Source organism: Macaca mulatta, chromosome 3, assembly GCF_049350105.2.
Source record: "Macaca mulatta isolate MMU2019108-1 chromosome 3, T2T-MMU8v2.0, whole genome shotgun sequence".
Taxonomy (NCBI): domain Eukaryota; kingdom Metazoa; phylum Chordata; class Mammalia; order Primates; family Cercopithecidae; genus Macaca; species Macaca mulatta.
Window position 1 is genome coordinate 82,732,970 of NC_133408.1, and position 24,085 is coordinate 82,757,054.

Consider the following 24,085-nt stretch of genomic DNA (forward strand, 5'->3'; position numbering starts at 1 on the left):
CAAAAGGCCCACAGAGACTGTGGTAACCAGGCGGGAGAGTCATGAGCGCCCTTCCCCTGCGGTTATTGATGTATTAATAGAACATATTGAATCTAGTGACGGGTAGAAGGAAATTCACTAATTTCACAAAGAATGAAGGAGTTGTACCTAAAATGAGTGACCCGTCAGGTACAAAAGATACAGCGTTAGGTCAGGTGGCTGCCACTGTGGTCAATTTTCTGATTTTCTTTTCTTTTTTTCTTTCTTTCTTTTCTTTTCTCTCTTTCTCTTTCTTCTTTCTCTCTCCTTCCCTCCCTCCCTCCCTCCTTCCCTCTCTCCCTCCTTCCTTCCCTCCTTCTTTTTTTTTTGAGACAGAGTCTTGCTCTGTCACCCAGGTTGGAGTGCAATGGCACAATCTCGGCTCACTGCAACTTTCGCCTCCTGGGTTCGAGCGATTCTCCCACCTTAGCCTCCTGTGTAGCTGGGACTACAGGCTCCCGCCAACATGCCCGGTTAATCTTTTTTTTTTTTTTTTTTTTTTTTTTAGTAGAGACGGGGTTTCCCCATTTTGATCAGGCTGGTCTTGAACTCCTGACCTCAATGATCCACCTGCCTCGGCCTCCCAAAGTGCTGGGATTACAGGCATGAGTCACTGCGCCCAGCCTGATTTTCTGAGTTCAAAGATGTTTTTCCCAGTCCATTGTGAAGCACAATCCAAGAAGGCCACCTGTCTATTTTTGCTCTTCCACCGCAACAACTGAGAGAGACGGAAGCTGACAGACACTCACTCAGCTGGGAAGGCCTGGCCTCCAAATTGGCTCCCAGTAACTGGAGGGGAGCTGGAAGCCCGAATTCCTGCAGCCGTGATCACCCTGAGGCTCTCTCTACAGCCTCTGTGCACGCCGATAACCTAAAAGAAAAAAATAACCAACAAAACCAAAGAAAATGGAACCTAGTTAGTGCCTCAATGCCCCTGGACTTCAGTGCTGATGTAGGAGATGATAAAGTTGACTTGATGTCTGAGATGCTGCTGCCCCTGCCCAGACCTTCTCCTCTAATAGCAAGGATTTTCTGAGGGAAATCACATCAGGGCACTCGGGGATGGTTTCCCCAAATGCCCTGCGCGGCAGTTTTATCTGACTGTATTCAAATTTAATTTTGTTCCTCATATGAATCCCATGAACAAATGATTAATTTTCATTTGGCTTATGCTACGCAACACACAGATGTGCATGACACACACGACAGAAACACGCGTTCACACACATAATGCAGGCACACACATTAAGCATGGCCTCTAGTGGAGTATCTATTTTTTAAGGTAGTGAACAGAATAAATTTTCAGGGAAATTTAAAAATACAAATATATGCATCATTTCACAATGGCATGTTGTTTAGGGAAGTCTAGCCCCAAAATGTGTGGCACACCTGAAATTGAATCTGATGTTTATGGAATGGACCACGGAGGTGACAGATATCCTCACATCCTAGTACAGGATCTGCTTTCACTAAGTGTATGAACACACAGAAGGATAAGGCAGGAAGCCCCAAGAACACATTCCAGTGTGTGCCCCAGGGCACCCCTGGGTGAGCAGAGGGCTCCAGGCTCCCCACCGTGTCTGTCTGGGGCTGTGTTCATGGGCACTTGGCCCTGTGTGGGAAGAATGTCTACGTGCAGGAAGCAGCCGCCCTGGCTGGGGCTCTGCCCCCTGCTGCTGTCCCCCAGCCCGCCCTGTCTGCCTCCAGGGACCCCTCTGCCTTCACAGCCCTGGGAGCCCTGCATCCAGCGGCCCATGCCCGTGCTCTCTCCCAAGGGCAGGGCCTGCCCTTCAACTCCTTGCTGTCAGTTCACACAGAATCAGACACTGCAGCTTACAGACGAATCCTGTGTGGCATTCATTCCCCAATGGCAGGGCCTGACCACACTCAGATCACCCAAATCCATCTGTAGAAAACCACAACTATGAGAAGAGCCTTCCTTCTGCTGAGCCCACTGAGCCTTCTTCAAAGTCTACCCGGGGCTCCATCCTGGCCTGCCCTCCATGCCACGGGAGCAGTCCTCAGGCCCTGCCCCTGCTCCTGATGCCCCCACCCAAGGGGGCTCCTTGGCTCCAGCTCCTCCCCACAGGTTCAGTCCAGCTGGAACGCTGGTCTCAACCCACCCAGCTCAGCTTGACTTGGTGGGTGCAGTGAGGGCCAGGACTGAGAAAGGCTGAAGCAACTCTATTTCCCCTACTGCCCATTTTTGCCAACTATGGGCACCTGCCTGCAGCATCTCCTGCCTGGTACCAAAGAGCATGGAATGATTTGTGCACCGATGGTTATTTGGGGTATGTGACCCCTCTCTTGGTCACCCCCAAGCTCAATTTGAAGGCCTGAACCATCCAGTTTGACCTTCTCACACCCAGGTAAGCCTAGCATGGGGACCCCAGGCCTGAACAGGTGTCCTGTTCAGGGGGCTCTTCTACCAGGATGGTACCAGTGTTGTGGAAGGTGAATGGGGACAGCCTTCAGAGTGCCACCATTTCCTTAAAATGGCCTATCACAGGTAAGCCTTGATATGTTATCCTTTAGACTCTGCACCAACCAACTGCAGCGTACCACCGTTGGTCAGTGTGAGGCCAGTACTGAGACTCATCAATCGGAACAGATCTTGGATGGAGTGGGTGCCTTTGCCTTGTTCCTTCCTCATCCAAGCAAGGGTGTGGTGACAATGACCTGACCGGGGTTTAACGCCGGCTCTGTCTGCTCACCAGCCCTGGGGCGCTGAGCTCGGACCAGTCCGGGCAGCCCAACCCACAGGAACTGAGGTTTCAGAGCTGGGTCTTCGGGAAGGGGTGGGGGCTTTGGGAGTGGCAGCTCCCCGCCTCCCACCACCCCAAGCCAGAGAATGGGGCAAACTTGCATGCGTGGCTTATCTCTAAATTACCAATCTGCTTCAGACCAGACTCATCTCTGCAGTATAAAGTTATTGCTTCTATGACAGGTGTTCCAGAAGCCCTGGTGGCTTTAAAGTCTGAGAAACACGGGCTGCCAACTTGGGTTGCTGGGTCTGTGGGGGCGTCCTCCTGCAGGATACAGACACCCCGCAGGCGTGGACCACCCGGGCCGGCATGGTCCCTGCAAGTGACTGGAAGCATTCCAGGGTTGTGTTCTACTCTACGGCGTCAGGCGTGAAAGGCATGCAAGGGTTGCGAGGGGAGCACACAGGGTCATTTCCAAAGGGCCACAGCATGGCCAAGCAGGGGCCGAGGTGGGTGTGGGGCTTGTCTTCATTTTTGGTACGAGTAAACAGGCAGCACCTGTAACTGGTGCACTATTTACAAAGCCTCTTCAATAAATAATTTAGAGAGAATCCTACCCGAATGGCTCTAACATTTGTACATGAATATTGTACATGATTAAAAATAAATAAGGCAATATAATACAGTTTTCTCACAAATAAAAAGGAAGTTGTTTTTCACCAAACCCCAAGGAACATTATGGCTAAACACAGTTCCTGAACTCCCAGGAGGTGGCTGGGGTTTGGAGTTGCTGATGATGGAGATGTTTGCCCCTGAAGTGGAGACCTTGCCAAGCCTGCCATGGGGTCCTTTCCAGAACAGTCGTGAGCCCGGAGACGGGAGCATGGTCCCAGCGATGGCCTCCTCTTGCTGCCCTAAGTGGCCACATCTTGGGCAGCTTCCGGGATGTACATGTGTGACCTCGCAGCTCTGTGGACCCCAGGCACGGCACAGTGTGGCTGGCTCTCTTCTCAGTCTCACAGGCCAAACCAAGGTGTCGCTGGACTGGGCTCCACTCACGCCTGGAGGCTCTGGGGCGAATCTGCTTCAGGCTCACTTGGGTTGTTGCCAAACTCAGCTCCTTTTGGTTGTGTGAGCGACACCCGGCTTCCTCGCTGACTGGGGCTGGGGTTGTCGAGTAGCCTCTGGTGTTGGCTCCTGGCCCCTTGTCTTTAAGCCAGCAATAATGGCACCATCTCTGTGACACTTTGAATCTTTCCTGGCTCTCCTGCCTCCCTCAGCCATTCCAAGGGGCCACCGAGCCCACCCAGATAATCCAAGTTCCCCTCCCATCCTTAGATCCCTGACTGTAATTCCACCTGCAAAGTCCCCTTTGCTGTGTAACAGCACCCGGCCCCAGGGCTTAGAACTGGGGCATGGACACCCTTAGGGTTCACACCTCTTGTCTACCCACCACCTGGATGGCCAAAGGTGGGCAGCGGCACTGGGGGCAACAGGATTGGCTGGCCAGGGGCTCTGCGCCCTTCTCAACAGCTCGTGGGTCAAGGACAGCAGCACGATAAGCCGGGGGAGCCAGGGTGGCCACACTCACCACCACCGCAACTACACCCTCATGGGCTCCCTGTGGCTCCTGTCTGAACTGACTGCTTCAAATCCGGCTGGGATAGGCAGAGGAGGATGAGAAAATCCTAGTGGAAAGGGGACCATAAGGACAAACTATTTGTCCTGAAGAGGGGAAAGCACTGGAGCAGGGACAAGGCAGGGCCTGGAGGAGGGGTTGACAGCAGTGCCCCAGCCAGGTTCTCAGCCCACAGCCGGCTCAGAAGGACCCTGGGTCCTCAGGATGAGCTCAGGAGCCCTCAGGAGCCCTCGATGACAGCCTGGAGATTCCACATAAACATAAGGTCCTGTGGACGCCCTAATAGCAGCTAGAGGCCCTGCAAGCACCTCCTTCTGCCCCAGAACCTCACAGGAGCCCAGCCCCCAGCGGCACAAGATGATGCCAGAACACCAGGAACGTGAGTGGGCAGCGACATGAGGACCACCCAAGGAAAGTAAAAGGCGCCCGAGCTCTGCCTTCAAAATCTCCAGTGGGGCCATGGGCTCAGCCTACCTGTGGGGTCATGTGGCCTGGCCTGGGAGCTCCCTGTCATAGCCAGGGGAAGGTGCTGGAAAGGCATTGGTCAAAATCACTCTGCAAGAAGGTGTCTGGAGACCATCCTGCCTCTTGCACCATCACAGAGGCCACAGCCCTGACCAGAGAGAAAGAAGGGTGGACAGTACTCCCTACAACCCTGTCTAGACACCTAGTCCACACCCTAAGGACAGGCAGACGGAGGCCCCTACATGCAGCCTCTACCCACCTCCCCTGCCTAAAATCATCCACCCTGCCCACCTCTGTCTGGACTCCTGTCTCAGCTGGAAGTGCCAGGCATCACTGCACTGGCCACCCTACAAAGCCCCCAGGGTCTAGCCTCCCCCAGCTATGGCCCAGGCACCTGCCGCCCCCACACAACCACACAGCTGAGGCAGGGTCAGGCCCTCCCTGTGCAGGGGGCTGCCTCTGATGGTAGCAGCCAAGGATATCACCCACCTGTGCGAACAGGGATTAGCCTGCAGCAGGTCCCACACACGGATCTACACTCCAGGGAAGGAAGTCTGGGCTTCTCTCTGCTCCTATTCTGAAAAGTCGGGGCCCTCAGGAAAGGGTTACAGCTGTTGAGGAGCAGTGAGGAGGGGGACCCCCAACCCTGCTGGCTTTGAGCAGAGGCAGGGCTCAAGCCTCATGTGCAGTCCACGGAAACCTCTCTGACCACACCTCAGAGCAGTGGGTCTTTAGATGTTCCCCTACTATGGTGCCTACCCAGAAGCTTCCCTCCCACTTCTAGCCACCTTCCTCCCTGTGACCGAGATCCAAGGTTTCTACACGCCACTGGATAGTCCCTTCCCACTGGCCCTCCTGGACCCCTGTCCCCCTCATCCTCATTTTCATCTTCACTGTGACTATTTAGACATGCATGTGGGAGGCTGTCAGACGTCAACACGATCACCTGCAGTCAATTTCCCTGCAAATTACAACAGGGACACCTGCACTCACACACATCAGCCAATTCTGAAACTTCGTCCTGGAGGGTTGGTTCTGCTGGAGAAACAGCATCTTCCATCATGGGTGTGAGGGCCGCTCATATTCAACAGAAGTGGAGCCTCACACTGTTGTTGCTAAATGTAAAGGATCCAAGACGCCACAGGGAAGGGAAGAAATGACACCCTTCGTCTTCTCTGAACAAACACAGTGCCGGTGCAGGATGGGGAATGGCCAGGTGTTTTAGGAGCTGGAAGCCATTGGTGGAGGGGTGGAGAATGCACAGGTGCAGCAAGAAGCCGATGCTGGCCATGGTTGTGGAGAGGGGGTCACAGGGCCCCCTGAGAACTCCAGAAGACCTGCCTCTGGCTCTTAGCAAAAAACCACGCTTGAAAGCCAGCAGCCACCACTATCCATGCAGTGAGAGGCAGCTTCTCAATTCTCCCCAAACCGTCCAGTTCAAGTGTGGACAGCTCTGTACTGTGCCCGTGGTGTGAACAACCCCAGGCCTTGTGACCTTCCCAGAGAGGCCTGACTTTCCACCCTGGCTCTTGAAGCCTCTGCCCAGGGCTGGAGCCACCTGTATGTCAGGTCCCACCTAGGCAGGCTGGACAGGACCGTCTCACGGCACACTCTTGCAGAGCTCCTCGGTCGCTCTGCCAGCCACACCTCAGCAGCTCTTGCTGTAACCCTGGTGGATGCTCTGAAGGTCCTGACGTTGATGCTGACCTGGCCAAACCTGAACAGGCCTTCTGGAAAGAAACAGTGCTCCTTACGCCACGGAGGGAGGGATGGAGTGACACCTCTCCAGGGAGGCCTGGAAGTGTGTGCAGTCGGGTGTCCTCCTCTCACCGAGTAACTGCTGTGCTGCATCTGCTGGGTGGTTGGTCCTCGGGCCACAGGCCACGCCTGAACAATGCTCCTCCTCCACCCTGGCCGCTGGCTCCATGCTCTGCTGGTCTGGCTGGTCCTGGTTGGAGCCACCGTGGCCTGTGTCGCCCCCGGAGCATTCCCACCCCAAGTGCACCCCAGAAGCCCACATGGGCTCCACTAAGCCTCCTTCCCAGCTGCTGCAGAGGACAGATACTGGCCTGGGGAGTGTGGAGGGAGCCCAGCCCTGACTGAGACGCCAGGCATGGGGCACACCGGGGGACGTCTGCCCTGAAGGCCAGCTCTCCCATATGGACCCATTTTCCGATCCAAGCCCAGGGACCTGATTTGGGAGCCGTTTCCATCAGTCCTGCCTTCTAGAAAGTATGTCAACATCTCGCCTTTGCCCTTGACACTGACTTTGCCTCGGCACACAAAGTGGTAGGGGCATCTTCTCAGCAGCCGGTGGACCTCCTCAGTCACCTGTTGATGGAGAGAAGGGAGCATTATTCCAGGGCAATGAGGGGGACTCCTCTGGGAAGAGACCAAAACATTCCATCCTGCGTCTGTTGCTGTCCACCCTGACTGCCCAACCCTGGCACGGGGATGTGGCTTTCTCAGCTCAGCCTGGCAGCCAGGGCCCCTACTCTTGCTGAAATCGCTTGGGTCACTATGTAAAAAAGACACTGCCCTGCAAAGACAACCCAGGGGACTCAGAGGAGTCTGAGGGACCAGCCCCAGGGGAGTCTCACAGCCTGTTCCCTGGACAATAGGAGGAGGCAATGTTCAATGAGCCGGAAAGGGTGGCCCAGGGAGCGCCCAGACAGGCAGGTAGGTGGACAGGGCTTGCAGGGACCTGGCACCAGGGTCTGGATGTAAGCTTCCATGGTGGCTCCGTGTACTCCATGCCAGAGGCTGCGTGGGACACAGCTCCAGATGCTAGAACAGAGAAGAGCAGGGTTGACTCTCTGGGTTCGGGGCTCTTGGCACCTCAGCAGCCAGGGACATTTACAAGTAGGGCATACAGAATATAGGGGGCAAAAGGTACACCCCTCAGCTGGAAGGGGCAGCAAAGAGTAGAGTCCAGGGCAAAGCCTGACTTCCAACTCACTGCTGGGGGCAGTAGCGCGGTGTCGGTGGGGGTGCAAACCATACAGTTCACAGGACCCCAGTGCAGCTGCCTCTGCAACCCTGAGTCAGGGGAGGGAGGGACCAGCATATGGAGGGCAGCGGGCAAACCATCCAGAGAAAACAGGGACATTTCTTGACAGGCTCAAAGAATTTCTGCTTCGCAAAGTTAGGAAAAAGATAAAGGATGAGAAAATAGTTTCTACTAGATACAATCAGTCCTGTGAATAGAGGACACGATTGGTATCTCTGCGTTATGTTGGAGGTGTGATCTTGGCATTTCCTCTCCCCGCTGTCTCCCTGGCTGCTCCTCACTCTCCTACACACAGTCCCTTCAAGCCCTGGCATCTTTTGTTAAAAGAACTCAATCCATGCCAAGCCCACCTTCTAACGCCCAGAGCGGGGCAGGGTGGCCCCCGTCAGTGTGGCAGGGGAGGCAGGACAGAGGCCCTGTGAGTGCAAGGGTGACATCCTGGGCAGCCAGGAGACACCTGGCGGGGGATTGGACAGAGGTCACGAGTGAACAGTCTGTGCGTGAGGCAGGGGCAAGATAGGACAGTGGCAGGCTCAGATCCGATTTTAGAAACTTAAAAATGCAATGTTGGTTCAGGGCAGGGGCCAGGCTGGGGTGGGCAGGATGGGGCTACCATGAAGTTCTCCCCTGGCAAGTCCGGTTTTGGGGGAATCCTGCAGAAGAGTGCAGGATACAGTCATGGTAAAAAACAAAAACAAAAACAAAACAACAACAACAAAACCGTGTGTGTGTGTGTGTGTGTGTGTGTGTGTGTATACAGCACAAAGTTCTGGAGGTGGACGGTGGTGATGGCTGCACAACCATGTAAATATACTTAATGCCACTCAACCGTACACCTAGCAAAAAGATGACAAATTCTATGTATACCTTACTGTGATAAAAGAAATTTTGAAAAAGAGAATGCAGAAGTGCAGCACTGCTCCACGGAAGCCCCGTCTACGTTCTGAGCAGGAGAGGAGAGCTCCATGAATATTTTGGCCTACCTGTCCCTTAAACTGCCCCTGTGAATAGCTGCTGTCACATGCCTGGGGGCCAAGCCCTCCCTCCATGGCCCCTGGAGGCCTGCAGTTCCCAGGGAGGGTGGCTGCAGGGCTGTGTGGCCCTTCACAGGCTCCATCTTACTTGTAAGGGCTTCATTCTGGTGGTCCTCAAGACCGAATCAAGTTTCAAATTTGTTCTCAGGGAAATCCCAGAAGCCGAATGACACTCCTCCACACTGAGGAAAAGCAGAGGCTGCTGCCTTCTAAACCTTTCCATGGCTTTTAGAGGGTGTCAGCCCACCTGAGCTGCCCACAGGTTCCTCAGATGAGGTGGACACGCGTAGCACCCTCCCTTCAAACACACAAGGAAGCCCTTCCTTCCCATGGCAGCCGGTGGAGGCTGGAGTCCTGGGATGTGCAGCGTGAATGACAGCCGCCAGTCTGCTGGGACCAGAAGTGGGACCCAGTGATTCAGTGCTCCCACCGCTGCACCTGGTCACTCAGGAGCCAGCCCCCGAGACTAAATGACAAACCAGACAGCAAAATCAAGATGCCCGGGCCAGGATGCCCTCCAGAGCAGACAGACTGAAATATGCAGCTCTTTCTGCCCTGCCACGTACAGGCTGCAGACTGGGGATTCAATCCTGGCCCCCTGTGCCTCAGTTTCCTCACCTGAAGAATGGGCACCCATGCCTTGGGGGTTTCTGGGTGAACTGACCTGGATTCTGCCCTGGACCCCTGTGCTGTCCATCCGACTGGCCACGTTGACTGTGTTTCCCCAGATGTCGTACTGGGGCCTGCGAGCGCCAATCACTCCAGCCACCACGGGGCCAACATTGATGCCTAGAAAACAGCCAGCGCATGACCTGTCAGTGGGAAAAGTGTAACTCACCCCACCAGGGCCACCAAATGCACCTGATGCCGCTCCTGGTGGAGAAAAGGTTGCTCCTTTCAGGGCTTTGTTTCCTGGGGTCACCTAGCACCAGGCTCCTTCCTGAAGCATCACATACAGCACAACAGAGAGGCAGCTGCCCTGCTGCACAGGCTCCCCTGGGCAGGGTCCCCTCACGACACTGTCCACTGCACTGGGGAACAGCACTGGCTGTTCAAAACGAGTCCTGATCCTGAAGAAAAGTCCCCTTTCCTGGAATAGCAGCCTCTGTGCTGAACCCTGCTAGTGGAGCCACTCAGAAGTGTGACCTTTCAGTATCTGGGATTACAAGGTGTATCCCCAACTGCATCCTCTCTTGCAGAAAAATAGCGGCTCCGGACCTGTTCTCGGAATGTGACCTTATGGCTATTTTAGAGTATGGGTCCCAGAACTACGCAAGGTGGTGCAGAATGCTCTGAAGGGAGGAGAGGAAGTACCTTCTCTTTTTGTAGCTCAGTGTCCAACTGGCCTCTGGACAGCTGCAGACCAGCTGGACAGCATTGCAACAACCCAGGCACACCCGAACTTGAGTCACTCCTTGTGCAACTTTCCGCAAAGCACTCACCCTCTCTGAGCCTGGTCTTCCGCCCCTGTAAGTAGGGCACATACCAGCCTGTGACGCCCGGCCCGTCCTCGGCAGGACAGAGAGGGACCAAGCTTGCTGTCAGCTCTCCTGTTACGCCTGCAACTGGGGCTTTCTGGCCTCGACCGAAGCCACTTCCTATCTTCCCCTTCTGTATTTGTGGACTAATTTTTCTGAGCTTGTCCTAGAAAATTCCTCCGACGTTCTGGGCAGTGGGGAGCTGGCATGCCATGGAGGAGCATGAGAGCAGGGGGCACAGTGGTGTGAGCTGGGGAAGGTGGGCATGGGAAACTCAGAGAAGAACCCCAAAGGGCCATTTCCCAGATGGCTGGAGCTGGTGGGAGTTGGCGAGCACCCTCTGCTAACCCCAGACGCCCCACCCACATAAAGAACACCAGGCTAGCACCAGCCTGATGGGCAGAAGGGCCCCGAGAGATCCTTGTCCAGCCCCACTGCATGACTAGACACTGAGGTGCAGGGCCGGGCTTGCCAGCCGGTCCTGTCATTGGAAAGTGAGGAGCAGAGTTTCCCCGATTCACCAGCAGATCGATTTCCAGGTACATCAGTAGCTCTGCTGACCAGAGCCCAGGGCCCAGCTGGCTCACTCTGCCCCTGCTCTGTGGCCAGACACCATGCCTGAAGCCGAGCTTGCTTTTCAGGACATCAGAACTCCACATGCTCTAAGTGGATCAACCACCACCCTTCACACTCACACGTGGCTCCAAGGTTTGTTTTTAAGGCTACTGGATGTTTGAATTCTAAAACAACCACGAACCTCTAGTTTAACTGTATCCTGGACTAGTAGAATTTTTCTCGTAAACTGTCTACATCTCAAGAAAACGTGAATTTATGATTTAAAAAAAAAAACAACAAATCAAAGTTTTATAAAAGCTAGAAAGGAACTAGGGCATCCAGTGGTTTTTCCTCCTCACGACACAGGTGAGGGAAGGAGCCCGGAGAAGACACAGGGCGGCCGGAGTCCACGCAGTGGGGCTCCCGTCAAGGCCTCTTTCTGGACAGCCCATGTGGCCTCAACTATGCAGCTGTGGCTGGTGAACAGGGAAAGGGGCATTTTACTTCAGCTAAGTGTGGACTTGCAGGGGCATCTGAACGTCTCCAGGATAATCAAGATTTCTAATGTGTTTCCTGAGCCAGACGATGAATCTTCAAAGTCCTAAGTTACTTTCTGAAGCATCTCCACTTCCACCAGCAGCTTCCAGGGGCAACTCCGTACACAGGTCCCCATGCCCTCCTGGGCAGCACCACCCTCCTTCCTGTAAGACCAGGGCACCTCATCAGCTGATCCCACCCCTAGGTGGGTATAGGAAGGTGTTCCACATGGATGGACAGGATAGGTTTAGAGTCACGTACCAACTCGGAGGACAAAGTCATTGTAAGACTGGTAGTTGATTTCATCCAGAACGTCAAACATCTCAATGGCAAAGTCTGCCAGCGTGCTCAGGTGGGAGGAGATGGACTTCTTAGCCTAGATATAAACAGACAGGGTCATTACATCTGAGGGGCACTAGGCAAGAGGGAGCCAAGGACCAACCTGCAATGGCCAACAGCCGCACTCTCAGGGGCAGGCATTCTGGGTGCCTGGCTATGGGCACATTTATCATTCCATTCTACAGGGAGGAGACTAAGGGAGAGGCAAGGTATTGGCCAAGCCCCAGCTTCTGAGGGGCAGAGACAGGGCCCACCCAAGGCTGCCTGCAGGAATGGGGTGGGGCAGCCCTTTTGAGTGGGAGACCAGGTGCTCACTCTCCTGCTTGGACAGCGTTGCTAATGCCCATTGCAAATGAGCAAAACAAGGACAGAGACGCATGCCAGGGAGTAGGCAGCTTCCTTCCTTGAGATTGAGGCTATATCCTCCGGTACATGTGTGACAAGGTCCTTTCTCTTGTGAAACAGTAACAGTTGTAAAGTCTCTAACTTTTATTTTTAAAGGGAATTTTATTAGTCTTCACAATCAGGAAACTAATGCTTTTTAAAAATTAACAGATTTTATTTTTAGGGCAATTTTAGGTTTATAGGTAAGTTGAGCAGATTATACAGAATTGTCATATATCCCTTCTCCCCAGTTTCCCCTGTTGTTAACATCTTACGTAAGTGTGACACATTTGTTACAACTGATGAACCAATATTGATATATTATTAACCAAAGTACATAATTTAATTAGGGTTCACTCTTGGTATTGTCCATTCTATGCATTCTAAATGCATGACATGTATCCGCTATGACAGTATTACACACAACAGTTTCACTGCCCTGAAAATTCTCCCTGCTGTCTGTTCATCCCGCCTCTCCCCTGACCCCAGCAACCACTAATCCTCTTACTGTCTCTACCGTTTTGCCTTTTCCAGAATTTCATATAGCTGGAATCATACCGTATGTAACCTTTTCAGACTGATTTATTTTAAGTAGCCAAGTGTATTTAAGGTTTCTCCATGTCTTTTCATAACTTAATAGGTCATTTCTTCTCACTTAATAATATTCTACCTATGGATATACCAGAATTTCTTTATCCATTCACCTACTGAAGGATACCTAGTTTGCTTCCAGTTTTTATTATGAATAAAACTGTTATGAATACTCATGGACATAAGTTCTCATTTCATTTGGATATATACCAAAAGTGCAATTGCTGGATCATATGGTAACATTATGTCTAACTTTGTGAGAAACCATCCAACTCTCTCCCGCAGTGGCTGCCCTATATTGCATTCCCGCCAGCAATGAAGGAGAGTTTCCGTTGCTTCACATCCCCACCGGCATTTGTCTTGTCAGTGTTTTGGATTTCAGCCCTTCTAACAGGTATCTAGTGGTATTTTATTGTTGTTTTCCTTTGCAAATCCCTAAAAATATAAGATGCTGAGCATCCTTTCATATGCCTGTCATCTGCATCTCTTTTGGTGAGGTGCCTGTTTGAACTGTTTGCTGACTTTTTAACTGTTGGGTTTTTTTCTCTCTCTTGTTGAATTGTAATGGCTCTTTGTGTACTATAGATACAAGTCCTTTATCAGATAGGCAGTTTGCAAAGATTTTCTCCTAATCTGTGACTTGACTTTTCATTCTCTTAACAATATTTTTCATAGAGTAGGAGTTTTTAATTTTCATGAAGTCCAATTTACCAATTTTTTCTTTCATGAATCATGCTTTTGGTGTTGTATTTAAAAAGTCATTGCCAAACTGAAGGTCATCTAGATTTTTCTCCTATATTATCTTCTAAAAGTTTTGTAGCTTTGCATTTTACATTTAGGCTTATTATCGATTTTGAGTTAATTTTTGTGAGGGGTGTAAAGTCTGCATCTATATATATCTATATAAATATATATATATATATTTTTGCATGTGGATATCCAGTTGTTTCAGCACTGTTTGTTGAAGAGACTGTCTTTTCTCCACAGTGCCTCCGCTCCTTTGTCAAAAACCAGCTGACTATATTTCTATGGGTCTATTTCTGGGCTCTCTAGTCTGTTGCACTCATCTATTTGCCTGTTCTTTTGCCAATACCACACTGTCTTGATTACTATAGCTTTTTAAGTCTTGAAGTTGGGTAGTGTCAGTCCTCCAGCTTTGTTCTTCCACTTCAATATTGTGTTGATTATTCTGCATCTTTTTACTTTCCATATAAACTTGGGATCATTTTGTCAACATCACAAAATATCATGGTGGAGTTCTGATTGGACTTGTGTTAAATCTACAGATCAAATTGGGAAGAACTGCCATCTTAACAATACTGTCTCTTCCTATGCAGGAACAGTGACTCCCCAGTTACTTAGATCTTTCATTTCTTCCATCAGAATTTTACAGTTTTACTCATATAGATCTTGTATATAGTTTGTTAGAGTTATACCCAGTATTTCATTTTTTGGCTACTAATATAGATGGCATTTTGTTTGTAACTACAAATTCCAATTGTTCATTGCTGGCATATAGAGAAACGATGAACTTTTATATATTAACTTTATATCCTGGAACCTTACTATAATTGCTTCTTAGTTCTAAGGGAGGAGACCACCCCTCATATTGTCTTATGCCCAATTTCTGCCTCCAAAGAAGGAAGTAAAAACTAAAAGGCAGAAATAAAATCCACAAGCAGATAGTCCGGCGCCACACCCTTGGCCTAGTAGTTAAAGATCGACCCCTGACCTAATCGGTTATGTTATCTATAGATTACAGACATTGTATAGAAAAGCACTATCAAAATCCCTGGCCTGTTCTGTTCCGTTCTAATTACTGGTGCATGCAGCCCCCAGTCACGTACACCCTGCTTGCTCAATCGATCACAACCCTCTCATGCAGACCCCCTTAGAGTTGTGAGTCCTTAAAAGGGATAGGAATTGCTCACTCAGGGAGCTTGGTTGTTGGAGATGTGAGTCTTGCCAAAGCTCCAGCTGAATAAAGCCCCTTCCTTCTTTAACTCGGTGTCTGAGAGGTTTTATCTGTGGCTTGTCCTGCTACAGTTCCAGGGGCTTTTTTCTGTTATTGTTGTTATTAATTCTTTTGGATTTTCTACATATACAGTCATGTCATCTGCAAGCAGATTCCTTCCCAGTCTGTATGCCTTCAATTTTCTTTCTTGTCTTACCGCCTTCCAGTAAAACGTTGAATAGAAATGGTGAGAAAGGGTATTCTCACTATGTTCTCATCTTAGAAAGCATTTAGTTTCCCTCCATTAGGTATGTTAAGCTGTGGGTATTTTGCAAATTTTTAAAAATCAAACCGAGGAAGTTGTCTTCTATTGCCAGTTTACTGAGAGTTTTTTTTAAAAAAAAAAAAAAACAGGAATGGGTGTTAGACTTAAATTTGTTCTGCATCAATTTATATGATTATATAATTTTTCTTCTTTATCCTGTTGATTCGATGAATTTCATGAATTCATTTTGGAATACTAAAACAGCCTTGTATATCTGGAAAAAATCCAATGTGGTTTTAGTATATAATTCTTTTCATTCATTACTGAATTCAATGTGTTAATATTTGTTGGTGGGTTATACATTTATATTCATGAGAAATACTGGTCTGTAATTTTCTTTTTCTATAATGTCTTCGTCTGGGTCTGGTATTCAGGTAATGCTGGCCTACAGAACGAGTTAGAAAATGTTCCTTCTGCTTCTGTCTTCTGGAAGAGATTGTAGAGAACTGGTGTAATTTCTTCCTTAAATGTTTGGTAGAATTCACCAGTGTATGCATCTGGATCTGGTGCTTTCTGTTTCAGAAGATTATTAATTATCGATTAATAAATCTAGATCTATTCAGAATAATTATTTGTATTTATTCACAGTTCTACTGTGGAAAAGGAGAGTGCAGGGCTGACGGGAGAAGAAGAGAGGGGGCAACTAGGGAGGAAGGTGGGGGCTGGTGGGGGAGGGACTGGGCTGCTGAGGAGGTGGGCCAGTGGGGAGGGTAATGGAGCAGAGAGGCAGGGTGAGGGTTCTTGGGGGAGGTGTCTAGCAGGGCAGTGCTGGGGCTGGAGGAAGCTCCAGTGAGCAGCCTTCTGTGCTGACTTTCCCTAGGAGATTGTGTCTGGAGAGAACCAGCCACGGAGAGAACCAGCCACAGACAAAAACAGCACTCAAGCTGCTCCCATAATCCAACACAGAGGGCAAACAAACCCCAGTGTGGAACCTACCCAGGGTCCCAAAGCAGTTTAGGGCAGGGCTGGGACCCAGTCCCCAAGCAGGCAGCCCCAAGCTATACTCACCTTGGTCCCCGAAGTAGGCGCTAGCCCCACAGCGGCCATGTAGGTGCTCCCAATGGTCTTGATCTTCTCTATGTCCTTGTAAAAGTCTTTTTCCATGAGCTTTGTTTAAAACATAAAACTGTTAAACATGACATAACATTTGAGAAAAGTTGCTGCAGCCATCAGCCACCAGGAGGAACAGCAGAGCCAGTGAACGCATTCAGGAAAGCAATGTGTCTTCTTTGCTTTGGGCAGACAAGTTCTAGGACTACGCTGGCAAGAAGAGGTGAGTAAGGACGGTACAGGACACGTTCCTGTCCCCAACAGGTGAGCTCGCAGCCACCAGGAGAATCGGGTCCAATGACAAGGGGTGGTGGGGCTGCCACAGTGCCTGGCTGGCTGTGGTGGGGGCCTGGAGACACCCACCTGCCTGCTCATCTGTAGACAAGGGTGCCCGCCCGCCTGCCCATCTGTAGACAAGGGCCTAGAGGTGCCCACCTGCCTGTCCATCTGTAGATGAGGCTGCCCAGCCCTGGCCACTGTAATGTCCCAGCCCTGACATTCACAACATGGAGGACAAGCACCCAGCCCCACCCGGTCGCCCTGGTCCCCCATCCTAGGGTCAAGACCCCCTTCTCTCCTGTGAGAGTTGGTCTGGATCCCAGAGGAGACAGAATGCCTGTTCTTCCTGGGATTTGCTTTCTCTCATTCCAGCTACAAAGAATGTGACATATTGTGAGACATGCAGGATTTAATTAGGTGAAGGGGTACCCTGGTCACCTGTCAGTAGGATGCACCAGCACACCCATGTGGGGTCAGGATGGCGATGCAGGGCCTCACCTCGTCAAAGTCGGCAATGATCTCGTTGAGAAGCCGCAGACACTCCACCCCCATGTTGTTGCCGTCCAGCTCGATGTAGAAGTCATTAAAGTTGGGGATGGAGGCAAACATGACGCCCACCTGGGAGTAGGACTGGTAGTAGAGGTCCTGGAAGTTCAAAGGATGGGTCAGGAAGGGTGAGCCAGGCAAGCGCCGAGGGCATGGCGGGAGTAGTGCTGGGCTAGTGCTGGCCAGGCGCAGGCTGGGTGCTCACCATGTTCCGAGGGTTGGACATGAGGAAGTGCTGGGCGACGTGGGCTGGCAGGAGGTTGAAGAGGATGCGCCTGTTGTCCAGCTTCACCTTCTCCATGTCCTCTCGCTCCTCCTCTGCCTGGGGCATCATGAGCCTCCGTTAGTCCCATCCACTCATGCTGCCTTCACTTGTCCCCACCGCACGCTTCTTTCTAAACATCCAAACTGGACTCCAGGTGTGCTGATGGTCTACACACATGCTCCTGTCCCTCCTCCCCACTGGATGCAAGACTAGATCCATGTTACTGGGTGGGGAAGATCTGCTGATGTCTGCCTAAGTCACCACCTCATCTGCCAGAATATCCAAAGGACAAACTACGGCTTCACCTCATTTCCAGGGTCTGCCCTGCCCTCCGCTACTTCCTAGGGACCAGATGCTACAGCAACTCTTTCTCAGGCACATGCCCATCCACAGGCTCCACCAGCCCCCAGGCAGCTCCCAATGTGCCCTGCAAGGCACCTGTCCTAGAATGCCTCATGCCCAGGTGGGGCAGACACCTTCCTAAGGCTCCTGTTCCCTCTGGAATCTCTCTGGTCTTCACTAGAGCCCACATCCCTCTGGGCACTGAGACAAGTAGAACCCTGCAGGGACCCAGGGCAGGGGCAGATCCAGGGCCAATGAGCTCATCTGAGCGCTGACTTCCAGCCCCCTGGGGCAAGGAGTAAAGACCCCAAGGGTCCCACCATGGGGACACGGCAAAGCAGATGGCAGGAGCAGGTGAGTCCCAGCCCACTTACTGCTAGCTGTAGGACCCTGCAGAGACTGATTAAGCTGACAACAAAGGCCCCATTCATGGACCACTGTGAGGGCTCAAGAAGTGCTCTTGGCAGGGCACAGCGCAGCCCTAGGAGGCAGAAGCCACTGGGGTCCCTGTTTTCCCTCACACAAAATCCAACTTCTGTAAGGAGTGAAGCTTGGGGAATATTCTAAGTATGTGTTAGAATTTATGGAGGCATCAAACTCTTGAATGTAGTAAAAACTGTGCAATGACTGCCCTTGTGGAGCGGCCCATGGCCTGGCCACTGCAAGCCATGGTTTGGAGGCCAGCTCCCCTGGTTCATGTGCCCCTAGGTGACTGGTGACCCGGCCAGCAGATGCAGCCTCACTGTGCCATGGTTTCCTTGTTGTAAAATGGGTGTAACACACCCACTTTTAGAGGGAATACTTGTAGGGTTGTATTTAACAAGGGATGAGGGGACAGCACGCCCCACAGTAAGCCTAAAGAGCACAGCTGCTTTTTGCAGTACTGATATTATCAGAGCTGAGTTGGCCAAGAACATGCCACTAGACTGCACACAATGATTCCACCAGCTTCCAAGGATAGAGGTGAGGAGGCCCCGAGCCTTGAGGGCCAGGTACGAGGATGGGGGTGTGTGTGAAGCCAGGCAGGGCATGCAGGGCAGGCCTGGTGCAAGTGTGTTCTGGGAAGACAATGCCAGTGAATCAGGGTGACCCATGGAGACAGACGGCGCCAGCTGTTTCTTCCTGTCCCTCAAGGAGCGTAGACCAGATAAGGAAGAAGCAGATGAAGAAAAAAGAAACCGAGGGACCATAACCTTCCCGGTCAGACCAGAGCTGCAGTCTGGCTGCCCAGACGGGCTGGAGCCGGGCTCTGCCCACGCAGCGGCTATCTGGGCATGGTGCTGACTTATGCTGGGTCATGCTCAAAGGTCAGAAACCTTCAATTTCCAGCCTCAGATGGTCTCTGGCGCTGCTTTCAACTCAAGTTCCCATCAATAATGACATTCTGGACAAACACCTCTCTATAGGACCCACATTATTAATTACGTGTTAACACATCAGGCTCCAATATACACAAAAGAAAGGTTTGTAAAGGGTGACATAAACAGAAAGTAAAGAATATTTTCTTAAATAATAGCTTTGTTTTATTTATTAGTGGCACAAAAATTTCTGCTCTCTCCAAAATACCATTGTTAACAGTAATAGTACTTTAGTGAAAACAATGTAACTGAATATGCTTTGATTAAAAACCATAATCTAAGTTTATGGCACTGTGAATAAAAAATTTGCATCTACATTCTGCTTATTTCCACATTTGGATTAATGGGCTGTCAGAGCTGCTGTCCTTCCGAAATTGTCATATATCTCTTAATCCATCCACAAATGCAAAGGTCTTTGTTGAAATTTGACTGGGAAACATCCATCTTTCCCTGTGCCACTTATTTTCATGAACCAAGCACAAATTGTATTGTTATATATTTTAACAAATGTGATGAAAATCCACTGAAATTCTCAGTCTATAAGATTTTCCCACCAGGAAACTCTATTTTTAAGAAAGAGTAGTGGGCACCACACATTATTCCTGTCAACAAAATCACGTGTCCATCCAACCTCCATATTCAGAATGTTCTCTTTATGGCAGTTTCTTTCAAAAGGCATTTCCCTTCTCAAGTGTCCTTCTGTTTCAGAAATCACTGACCAGGATGCCTCTAGTGATAGTTACATGATGCCTCAGAGAGTTCACAGCCTACAGTGCTTGTCATTTGGAAAAGAGAACAAAATAACAAACAGCATAACTTGGCAACTCCCCGTGTGCCGACATGTGCTATGAGTGACTCCCACAGTCATCCTGACAGAGTCTTCTATCTAACTAACAAGACCAGTAACCCCAGAACCTGGAATCAATAACGTGTTTCCTACAAGGGAACAGCCAAGGGAGGGTGGTCCTGTCCTCATTCCGTCTCGGAAGTGATGTCCCTGCCTCCCTCCTGCAAGTGACACAGGGCATCTGGCCAGTGTCAGGTCAGCACTGCCAGTTCATTCTTCAACATCAGGAAAGAACGTTTCTTAATTCTCAGATACAATCACTATAAGTAGACTTTCTGATGCCCTCTCCCCAAACCTCACTGAACCATCTGGTGTCCTGAGGTGCACACACCCCTCTTTGCGGGCATCCCAGGGTACACAAATACCTCCTTTTGGGAAAGTGCAAAGGGAAAGGAACTTCTCCAAGCATAGCAGCAGCTAAGACAATAGTCTTCAGCCCTCAGGTTAGAGGAACTTAGTCTCTAACTTTGGGGCTGAAATGCTTCATGTTCAGCTTCTTTGACACTTGGTTTTCCCTTAAGCAAGAGGCACTCTGTGACCCATGCCACCGGGACACAGGAAGATCAGAGCAAGCAAGTAAGAGGTGATGCACGTCTCTGCATGGTGTCACTGCTCCAAGGATGGATGAATCCTGAGATTCAGGGTGGCCCGCGCTGGGCAGGCTGGGCAAGGTACATGTGTCCAGAGTGGCCCCATAACTGTCATCAAGCGGGCAGAAACACCAGAGGGGTAGAGCTGCATGCCCTGACCCAGTGAGTCTCCCCGGAATGGATGCCAGTGGTTTCTCTCCTCCCTGCAGGGCTCTGGGGTAGAAGTCTCTAAGGCTCACCACTGACTTTCAGGGACCAAGAGGATTGTGCAGACCCAGCCCCTGAAGACCAGGGAGACCAAGGGGGGGCTTCCAGCTGGACCCTCCGTGGCCAGCCTCGACTTCACAGCCCCCCTTCTGTACTGCGGGACTGAGGAAGCTCCAGTGTCCACGGGCCTGACTCTTGGAGGACAACGATGACATGATCCTCTCGCTGAACTGCACCAGACATGTAGTGAGAAGAGGACTCGCCCTCTCTGATGAACACTACTGACACCCTCAGACCTGCGACTGCAGCGCAACCTAGCCCAACTCAGAGTGCCAGGAGTAGGCAGCAATTCTACAGGGCTGAACTCTGGAATATTTCCCACTTTTCCACTCTCCTTCCCTCCCATGTAGTTAGGTCCCTGATGTGCCCCTATCGACTACCAGCCTCCCACCTTCCCGTTCCCCAGCAGAGGTGCACGACCACCACATGTTCTCCACCTTGTCCGCGGCTCTCCCTCTGGCTGCTGGGGAGGCTGCCTTGATATCTCCCTCAAATATCAGTATTCCAAGAAGCATTTTTAGGGGTAATCTTACCTCTAAAGTAATTAATGAATCCAGTCTACCTCATCTCCTTGAGCAGTTATCTGCATTTCCTTGAACACCTCACAGAGATGGCGGACTCACTACTGTACATGTCAGCTTCATCCAGCCTCAAACTCTCAAGCCGCTGGACAACATACGTTGAATGAAAATCTCCCTCCCTGGATCTTCTGTCCAGAGGCCCTGGTTCTGTCCTCAGTGTGCTCCAGAGACCAGCTGTACCAGGATGGGAGGACTGAAAAGGCCTCACCTTACGTCCTACTTTCAGTTTCTTTGGTCACTCTTCTTACTGGTGACTGGTCTGAAGGTCCCTCTCTGCCTGGATGTCCAGGCAAGCTGGGCTGTGGCTAAGGCCTCTCCTAGGCAGGGCACTGGGCAAGGCTTTAGCCAAGTGTAGGGCTCCCAGCAAACTCCCCAGGCCTCTCACCATGAGCTGGTATTCAACTGGCTGTCCCTGCTCTGTGCTCAAAAGACTGTACTTTAAACACAGAATGACCGTTGTTTTATGTTGTGCAGTTTTTTTCTATCAATTCAGCGGCTGCAGTGAGCACAGAACCTGAGCCTACCAGGGTCCCTCTAGGGCCAGCTCCTAGCTCTGTGTTCTCAAACCGTAGGACCATGGTCATGCACGAAAATGACCAGCTTGATGGGAGGATGAGGCATGGAGAGAGGTCTCAGCTCCCACTGAGCTTTGTGCGGCCACCTCAGGGACCACATATCATGAACACATGTCTGCTTCTCACTAATTATTTTTCCAGCCAGCGCACAGACTTTACAAGCACTGTTTACAGCATGGGGCAGGCTGAGTGTGGTGCAGGTGTTCTTAAGCTGAACACCAGGGCCTCCAAGCCAGCGTCCTTGTTCACCCAGCACCCAGTTCAGCACTTCAGACCCACCAAGTCCTGCCAATGCCATCCCCTAACCCCAGGCCTCTTATGCAGGCCCCTGCTGCCTGCTGCTCCAATCAGCTCCACTTCCCTTTTAGCATAGAACAGATGAAAAGCTCTTTTTAGATCAAAAATGCATTTCATTAAGGCTTCATGATGAGAAATGTGATTTACATTATTCTACTACATTAAAGAGAAATCTCAATTTTAAATTTGAACAATTAAATGAATTAAAAATGTTATCCCTGACTCTAATTAGAAAATGAGAGAATAAACCTTCAAATGCTGTAGTTACAATGTGTGGATGCAGGTATGCACATGGACATGTTCACCCTGCCCTGGGAAGTCCATGAGTGGTGTGTGTGTGTGTGTGTGTATGTGTGTCTGTAAAGTATGTGTGTTTGTGTGTGCATGCCCACATGCATGTGTGGTTTCTATAAAATACTTAGCATCTTGTTGCATTTCTCTTTCCAAGAAATAAAAAGGCAGACCACAGCCCTCATGATGTGTTTGTCCCATTCATGGCCCCGTGGTGTAAATGAGGCTGTGGTGATGTCATAGCTGGGGGAATTGGAGTTCACGAGCTGCATGGCAAATCAGCTCTAATATACCAGGACTATCCAACATCCACCCCCTACAGAAATGCTGAAGCCGGTGGTGAATGCAGAGGCTGGCTCTGTTTCTGACAATGAAGTCTTTACTCCTAATGAGCTTCTGAGCTGAAAGTCTTGCTGTGCTGAAATGCTTGGTAGTTCTTCATTTCTTAGGATGAGTCAACATAGTAGTTAAAGGCAGGGCTGTGTCCAGTGTTTCAGACAGGAAGCAAGATGGGTATGCCACTTTAAAAGGTAAAGAGGGCCAGGCGCAGTGGCTCCTGCCTGTAATCCCAGCATTTTGGGAGGCTGAGGCGGGTGGATCCCCTAAGGTCAGGAGTTCGAGACCAGCCTGATCAACATGGAGAAACCCCATCTCTACTAAAAATACAAAATTAGCCAGGCGTGGTGGCACACACCTGTAATCCCAGCTATTTGGGAGGCTGAGGCAGGAGAATCACTTGAACCCGGGAGGGAGAGGTTGCGGTGAGCCAAGATTGCGCCATTGCACTCCAGCCTGGGCGACAAGAGCAAAATTCCGTCTCAAAAAAAAAAGGTAAAGAGAGCTCGCGCTAACAGTGAAGCTATGAGGCTGCAGCGGGCGCAGCTGGTCCTGCTCCTGGGAGATCTGCTCTCAGTGATCCACGAGGCCCACCCTCACTGTACACGGAGGGAACCAAGGCTGGGAAGACAGCATCCAGCCTCCATAAGCAGAAGACACACTGTCTGTCTACGAAGTGAAGGCCCTGTGAGAGTCCTCTTTCCTAGCTTTGAATTTCCACTTACGCCAACATAAAATGTGGGGATAGGATCTGCCGGAAACTGATCAAGCTCAGTTTCAGTGACTGAAGTTTCCAGGGTAAAATGTCAGACATTGAAACCAGAGAATTACCGAAATTATCCTTTACAGAAAAGTCAGCATTTCTTGGGACAGTGAAAGGCCTGGTCCAATGCTACCTCCTCCAGGAAGTCCTCCTTCAGCCCCTTAATTAGAATAAATTACTCCTTTCTGAGGAGCAAAAAACACCTGCCCAGGGTCTTCATGGCATTCTGTCTTCCACTCTCCTTATCGAGTCTCCTCTCCTCTCCTCCCTTGACTAGCAGCAGCAGCCTGTGGGCATGTCTGTGTTAACTCACCTGCAAGATGCAGCAGAGCCTAGGGAGAAGCACAGGCCTCAGAGCTGAGGAGGCCACTGTGAATTTACCCACTCAGAATGTGAGGGAGGCCATCCTACAGGGGAGCACTCTGAAGCTGAAAGGTCCTGGGGAGGGCTGACAGCCTGGCCCTGAGCACATGTTGCCAGCACAAGCTCCCTTGTTTCCACAACCACTAGCCAGGCAAGAGTGGCCCTGGTCACTCCACATGGACACTAACTGTGCTAAACATGTGTGTCTTTGTGATTACAAACGTAACACAAACTGTTATAGAAAATCTGGATTTTTCATTGCACACACATACAGAAAAAACTGCAAAGCAGCCACACGCCG

General features: G+C 50.7%; 1 protein-coding gene across 12 annotated transcripts in view; it reads right to left on the reverse strand.

The window, feature by feature from the left end:
* Positions 1-1,268: 1,268 nt before the first annotated feature.
* ADCY1 (adenylate cyclase 1) overlaps positions 1,269-24,085 on the reverse strand; it is a 144,866-nt gene continuing 122,049 nt past the window's right edge. The window contains exons 15-23 of one of the 12 annotated variants that reach the window (XR_013415886.1): positions 17,115-17,231; positions 16,862-17,008; positions 16,043-16,141; positions 11,703-11,817; positions 9,536-9,660; positions 6,658-7,158; positions 5,317-6,554; positions 4,837-4,975; positions 3,410-4,411 (exon numbers count right to left, since the gene is read on the reverse strand). Coding sequence is in view for 5 of the 12 variants with exons in the window: in XM_015133591.3 (XP_014989077.3) it covers positions 6,856-7,158; positions 9,536-9,660; positions 11,703-11,817; positions 16,043-16,141; positions 16,862-17,008; positions 17,115-17,231 (906 nt within the window). In the remaining 7 variants the exon portion in view is untranslated. Of the gene's footprint in view, positions 7,159-7,531; positions 7,615-9,535; positions 9,661-11,370; positions 11,606-11,702; positions 11,818-15,175; positions 15,548-16,042; positions 16,161-16,861; positions 17,009-17,114; positions 17,232-24,085 lie in introns of those variants that run through there. The other 11 variants (XR_013415885.1, XR_013415884.1, XR_013415887.1 and 8 more) reach the window with 11 other exon arrangements.